General features: G+C 45.9%; 1 protein-coding gene across 1 annotated transcript in view; it reads right to left on the minus strand.

Moving 5' to 3' along the window:
* The window catches only part of flncb (filamin C, gamma b (actin binding protein 280)), a 232,967-nt gene extending 230,125 nt beyond the window's left edge, over positions 1-2,842 (minus strand). The window contains exon 1 of the mRNA XM_063217535.1: positions 1,862-2,842. Coding sequence (XP_063073605.1) covers positions 1,862-2,237 — 376 coding nt within the window. The 5' untranslated portion in view covers positions 2,238-2,842. The remainder of the gene's footprint in view (positions 1-1,861) is intronic.
* Between the last annotated feature and the right edge of the window lie 4,658 nt (positions 2,843-7,500).

Consider the following 7,500-nt stretch of genomic DNA (forward strand, 5'->3'; position numbering starts at 1 on the left):
CCAATATCCCATTGATCAACAACTGTATCTAATACTTGAACCAGTGCTTACTGTATGTCAACAACTGGGACAGTACAGATGCTCGGTGCGCTGCCTGATATGCGTATGATTCAGTATTGTTGAACTGAGCTGTGCAATACATGTCATACTCGTGTATAAAATGCCTGGGGGAACAGCGTACCAAAACACATGTGTCTAAACAACTGAAACCTGGTAGGCTACTTAAGTAAGTAAGTCACTGGTGTGGGAAAGTGCAACAAGGACAAGTCAAGTACTGAAGAGGGCCAGGTGCAACATCTATAAAGCTTCCTGCTCAAACATAGGCATTGAGCAATCTGCTTTACCACCCTACTGCTGTGAACGGCCTGCTCTCCACCAGTCTCTGTCTGTCTGTCTGTCTGTCTGTCTGTCTGTCTGTCTGTCTCTCTCTCTCTCTGTCTCTGTCTGTCTCTCTCTCTATCTCTCTCTCTCTTACACACACACACACACGCACGCACGCACGCACACACAAATGCACGCACGCACGCACGCACGCACGCACGCACGCACGCACGCACGCACGCACGCACGCACACACACACACACACACACACACACACACCTGTTTCAAGAGCACTTCCTTTCCTTTGCACAGAAATAGTACAATCATGTGGAAGCAGGACATGTGTTTGTTCCATAATTTACATGTAGGAAGAAGCAGTCCGCCCAACCTGCTGAATTCCAGATAACCGCAGAACAACAGGCTTCTAAGTGTACCTGGCTAAGTGTGCCAGGGCTCTAAATCAACTTTTTTCATCACCAGCCAAAATGGCTAGTAGATGTTAATCTTACTAGCCAAACATACACTCACTAATGGGTCAAAGCGGCTAGTAAGTTGATCTTTTCTATCAGCCAAACAGACATTTCACCAGCATTTGGCCGGTTGGCTGGTGTTAATTTAGACCCCTGCCTGGGACACACATGTCAAAATGTCCTATTTTAAAGAGGCTCGAGTAACTACAAATAAAGAAGAAAGACATCTATTTGAGCCCAGCAGCTCCTAATCCATATGTAGTAGAAACATGGGCTCACAAATAGGCCTACTGTTCCGTTCCTGTACTGTACCGTTACTGAGATGTCACATTATCACAGGTGAGGTGTCTGTTTGTTTGTCTTTGATAAAAAATCAACAGAAACAACAGTAAATCAACATGACCTATATCACAGAAACGTTTCAACAACTCCAGAATTGCATGTTTTCCTTTGCGACACTCAATTTCCACTCCAATTCATGAACTCCGAGATGGATGGATGAACTTCAGGGCCATGCGCCACCACCCAGCGGCGACCATCTACAGGTCACATGCGGCCACCCAGCCAACCTGGACACACGGTCAGGCTCAGCAGGCATAATAGGAAAACAGACATCCTTTCTCCAGCTGGAGCGACGGGAATTTCCTGCATAAGTCCTGACCACGTTACCCAATTTCGCCCTTTTACGCACGTTTAATTGCATTAGGCATGGAACATGTCAGCAGCCCTAAAGGACGCAGTGAAATCAATAGATGTAGGCGTGCGACAACAAACTGCACAATGATGGATTAGGCTACATAATGACATCATATTTGTAGGATAACTACTTCTGTGTTGAATGATTTCAATCATTTCGGATCGAGAGTCCTATCAATGTGAGTGAGTCTCTTGAACTACAATATCCCATTCACTCGGGGCTCCGTGTCTGACTCAAAGTCGCCCCCATCCCAGCAATTGCACAACAACCAAGCCAGCAGCAGCACTAACGGAAAACGATCAACTTTCGCTACTATTCATGTCTCAAGCCGCAAACTTTTCCCCAGGTTGAGCTATTTACTGTAGCACTTACCTATAGAAACCAGCTTAATGTGCTCCCTCTCCAGAAATTCCAGGGCTACCGAGACATTCTCCAGTTTCATCTGCCTGAAGTTTGGTCTGGCGTGGTATTTTCTGTACATATGCTTTTGACTCAAAACTTCGAGCAGCCCGATGAGCTTCAAGCCATCGCTCAGATCCTTCTGGAGGTCGTTGATCCTCTTATTGATGCACTTCAGGTGTTCGTTGCACCACCTCGTGAAGGTGTTCTGCTGGATCTTCTTCCAGGGCGCATCTTCCGCGAGGTCTTTCTCCGTGGCCGGCATCTCCTCTTCGCCCTCTTCCCCGTTGTCGGTGCCGTAGTAGTACTGCGGCGGCAGCTGGTCGTAGTAAGCGTTATTGCTCATCATGTTTTCGGTTTTCCGTGCCTCCTTTTTTATACGACAATCAGTGAGGCCGGTGTGTGAGAGGGTTGTTTTTTTCACTGCACGCGGGGGAGCGGGGCAGTGCCAGGCGCGCGCACTCGCGAATGAGGAGAGAGAGAAAAAAGGAAAAGTTCAAAAGTTGGAAAGAGACCCGAGGAGGGGGAGAAAGGAGGAAGATTTGCGTTTGTGCTGGCGACCAAGTCCGTAGTTGATATTTCAAGCTACTTCTGTCACCTTTGTGATGAATGTAGGCTATTATCCAGTTTAGCTCGTCCAGCGGTGACAGCTCCGGTATGTTTTCCTTCTTTCCAAATTAGCAACACATTGAGACTTTTAGTAACTGTCCGATAACTGTTTTGGCTTAAAGGCAGCACATACGCAGGAGAAGTAAGAAAGTGTGGCGAACAGACGAGGTGGCGGAGGAGTAGGCAGAGCGAGCGGCCGTCGAGAGTGGCTGACACCCCTGCACGGCTAAATGAAGTGAGAGACAGGACAGTGCTTTAAAAATCCGAGACCCCCTCTGGCCCACGTCAAGCGACTGGATTCCTCGGAATGCCCCTGCCATGCCCATATTCAACTAGGGGATGGGTATCTCTCTCATCCTACGGAGATAGTGATACGGCGCAGGATTGGGCAAGGCGAGCCAAGGGGGCGCCCATTGGCTGGCCCCCCAAGCGATGCAACAGTTGTGACAGTCAACTTTATTTTTAGCCGCTCCAAATCGGGCCGGGGGGAGGTGGGGGCTGGGTGCCTGGGACTGGTGTTGTAAAAAGTTGTGTAGAGAGAGACCACCGGGCTCCGAGCACACTTTAACAATTGGAACACTCAGAAGAGCATGACGTCAGATTCCAACAGACCGCTCATGTTAACCCGCAGTATTAAAAGTGCACGGCATAAATAAACGCAAGTGGCTGTTTATTAATAAAGAGGGCATATATAGACGGACTTCGGAGGGGATAATAACGACCTGTTAGGCCTATGACTTCACAAATGCTCTAAGATAGAACTGTGCCACCCCTTTGAAAGCCACGGTGAATGGAAGCTATCAATAGGCCTACCTGTTTATGTCTAACAGGACGCCATAGCTTAATATGCAGAGTGATAGCATATTGCCCCTCAGGTTGGGCATCATTTAGTAATAACTTGTAACAATAAATTGTTTTACATTTTCTGAGCTCTATCACACACACAAACACACACACACACACACACACACACACACACACACACACACACACACACACACACACACACACACACACACACACACACACACACACACACACACACACACACACACACACACACACACACACACACACACCTAATAAGCTGGGGGTTTTTGTGAACTCTGAAACACTTTGATCAACTTTTGGTAATCCTTGATTTTAAACTATTTCCCATTAGTGTATTTGGTAGGCCTTATGTAAAACTGGTGAAGACAGTTAAGACAAAAAGACAAAAGCTTGATATATTGTAATCACATCCAAACAGATGTGTCACTCACTATTTTATTAATAATCTAACTGCTTGGCCAACATAAGTGCAAGAGCAATGAGTCATTCCCACATTATGAACAAAGAGTGAAGTGGAGTTGATAACAATAGGCTACAATAACAATGCTTAATAGGAAATAGGCAGGCCTATGATACAACCACATTTGTAATATAGCAATAGTGGGCCTCTAGCTAGAGAATTTAGTGCTGCGCTGCCCTCTACCTGAGTCTGTCTGGTCACTGTTGTAATTCAGAGTAGGAGGAGGTTCGCACTCTAAATAAGACATAAGGACAAGTATAAGGAGTTTAAAAAAAAAAATGTCTCAGAGCAGAGTAGAGCAGACGTTTCAGGTTGCTGCCATCATCAGTGCTCACTGCGAACCTGCTCCTACTCTGAACTATACTTTTTGGGTCCACGCACCAGTGGTGTAGTCTACGTAGAACGCGGGTATACGGAGTCTACCCACTTCTAAATTTCAGGGATTTCAGTATACCCACTTAAAATTGATTGATCCATTGTTTTGAATAGCACAAATATATACAGTATACCCACTTCAAAAAATGCTGAAATATACAGTATACCCACCATAAAAAAGCAGACTACACCATTGTCACGCACCTACTAATTTTTGTAAACATCTAGAGCGCAAACAATACCCTTGCCTCCTGGTCACTGTTGCAACCAGAGGCGATTCCACACAGCAGATATTGTGGTGCTAATTCAACACTCACAGAGTCAAATATAACACCCATGGTGTTGATCTTACTCTCTAAGTGTTAAATTAACACTGCCAAATTTACTGTGTAGGGTCAGGTGGGGCTCCAAAGAGGAAATGCAAAATTTGAAAGCGAAGTGAAAGCATGGTACATGATATAAAATTGCCATTACTAAAGTAAAATGTGAACAGTTATTCACCATACAGGGGCTTGGGGGCCCCAAGTGGCTGCCTGCCTAGCCTGGTGACAAGATGCGGCCATGGTTGTAACATGTCAATAACGACTATGTATATGCCAGATCTATAGCCTGGCAAGTTAGATTATAACATGAAAAGTATAGTCTGCGCGCGCATGAGTGTGTGTGTGTGTGTGTGTGTGTGTGTGTGTGTGTGTGTGTGAGTGTGTGTTTTTGTGTGTGTGCGTGGCTAATTCCCCTCTGGGAACAGCTCTTTTGGTGGTAGACTTCCAGTAACTGAGAGGGTCAAAGTTCGCGGGGGCCTGACGCCTTTCCTTTAGTCCGTTGGGGTGAAGGGGGAGGGGGGAAGGGGTCATAGCAATAACTCCCCAAGCGAGCGAGTCAGAGGCTGCCCTATAGCTTCTACTAAGACCTCTGACTAAGACATCACACACAGTCCCTCTTTCCCCCAACATACTGTACACACACTCCTACTTCACAGTATGCTTCTCTCCCTATGTCTCACGCACGCAGGCAGGCAGGCAGGCACGCACACGCACACACACCCACGCACACACACACACAGCCCCCCTTTTCTGAAATACTTCACAGAATACTTCCCTAAGTAGCTACGTCTCCCTCGCTTTATATATTTTTTTATATAGATCATTTTTATATAGATACTTTTAACCGACCTTGTGTGTTTTGAAAGGCGCTATAATGAAATTATTACTATTATTATTATTATTATTATTATTGTAAATAATAATATTATTATTATTAATAATAAAAACCCTAAAGCTAAAGATATTATTATTACAACATGTAATATTACATGAGATGGTGAGTTGACACCTGTTGCCAGGGGGGAAGGTCATTGCAGTGACTCCTGTGTTGTAGTGTTTTCACACCTGGTCCCTTTCAGCCATTTAAACGAACTTAGACCTGTGACTCAGCATTTTCTGTGCATATGTGAACACTTCAAACGGTACCCAGACCCCTTGGAAGTGAACCGTACTGAGACCTTTATTGACGTGGTCTCAGTACGGTTGACTTATGAGTTCTGACAAATTACACTTGTGACTAGGTGTAATCACTTAAGGAGAGCTGACCGAGTGTGATCAAAAATAGGACTGACACACCTAAAAAGCTTCATAGAACCAGAAAGACGGTTCTTTTTGTAATACACACAATATGGACAAAAACAGAGCTGAGTCCTTTTGCAGTCGGTTCACTTTTTGGTCCACTTAAAGAGGACTGAGTTTGGTTCACTTAAAGTGGACTAGGTGTGAAAATGCTGTTAGTCAGAGGGGTCACGTCTACTAAAGACATATTATACACACTCATGCACATACAGATACACAGCACATACCTCTGTCTCAAACACCTCTTTTTCCAACACCCACACGGTTCGGTCTGCTACGAGGACATTGTCTCCTCCTGCCCTTCTTCCTCTGTTTCTGTGGTATTTGGTGGCGGCTTGCATAACATGTGCGCTACCACCATCTACAGCGCAAAGGGAAGTCAATTTATTCTCAACCTAAAGTCTCGTACCTAAAGTGTTGTCAGGTGAATGCCCCTTTAAGAACCTTAAGATTTGGAGACCTTTAGGTTCTTAAAGGGGCGTTCACCTGACGGCACATGGTGGACCCCGAAAACGTACAGGCTTGATTTATCTGCCTCTACTAGAAGATGTTTGCTGTGACCTCCTGCGACCCGGAAGTGCTTGGGTCTATTAGCGGTGTGGTTTTTAGCGTGTGTGTGGTCATTGGCTAAAATAGTGGGCTGGCTGGGTATGTGATGCATGTGATGCAAGTCTAGTGAGTCAGTCAAGGGTCTCCTGAAGCATCCCAAACCTCCACGCAGGGCTGGACTGGTGATCTGGCATACAGGGCATTTTCCCGGTGGGCCGACAACAGTGGTGGACAAAAGTAAAAGTGAAAGAAAGCCCATTGGGAAACTCCAACTCCCATTGTCATTGTGACACAGCACTCCACAGCACACAAGTGAACACTGCACACTGCACACAACGAAATTGCATTTATGCCTCACCCGTGCAAGGGGGCAGCCCTCAGTGGCGCCCCATGGGGAGCAGTGCGGTGGGACGGTACCATGCTCAGGGTACCTCAGTCATGGAGGAGGATGGGGGAGAGCACTGGTTGATTACTCCCCCCACCAACCTGGCGGGTCGGGAGTCGAACCGGCAACCTCTGGGATGCAAGTCTGACGCCCTAACCGCTCACCCATGACTGCCCTGAAGTAAAAGTAAAAGTAAAAAAAGAAACACAGTCTCTTTCCAACACAGGTTACTTATCTGAGTAAAAAGTAGACCAATGTACTTGTCTTACGATGAGCTGATTCTGCACAGGTTGGGTTGAGTTTGTGGTGGTCCTTGTTAGGTGTTTAATGTTTTTCAGTAATGACACAGTGTCTCGCAATAGGTAGGTACAATGGAGTAAACGGTGTAACAGCTATGTAATATCATGTGCTACTATTGTCATTACACCACAAAAGTACTTTTACTTTTCCTTTGTCCATCACTGGCTGACAAGCATCAGGGGTCGATAGTTTTGTTTGTTTGTTTGTTTCAAATTTCGTGACCAGCCCACAATTTAGATGGTGCGGTCCATAGGTGCATTCTTAATTTACAGTGGACTGAGCCCAAGCCCATCGTAATCGTAGTATGACCAGAGATTCTTTAAGTATATAGAGATATGCCAATGTAATAGGTTGCTATGGGCACCTAACATGACCAGGTTCCGGTCTGCCTAAAGGGATGCGTCATAAAACTCCTAGCATTGAATAGAACAGTCCTTAGGTCTGCCCAAAGGGGGATTCTCCTCCCCCCCCCCTCCCCCTT

This window comes from Engraulis encrasicolus, chromosome 15 (genome assembly GCF_034702125.1).
Source record: "Engraulis encrasicolus isolate BLACKSEA-1 chromosome 15, IST_EnEncr_1.0, whole genome shotgun sequence".
Classification (NCBI taxonomy): Eukaryota; Metazoa; Chordata; class Actinopteri; order Clupeiformes; family Engraulidae; genus Engraulis; species Engraulis encrasicolus.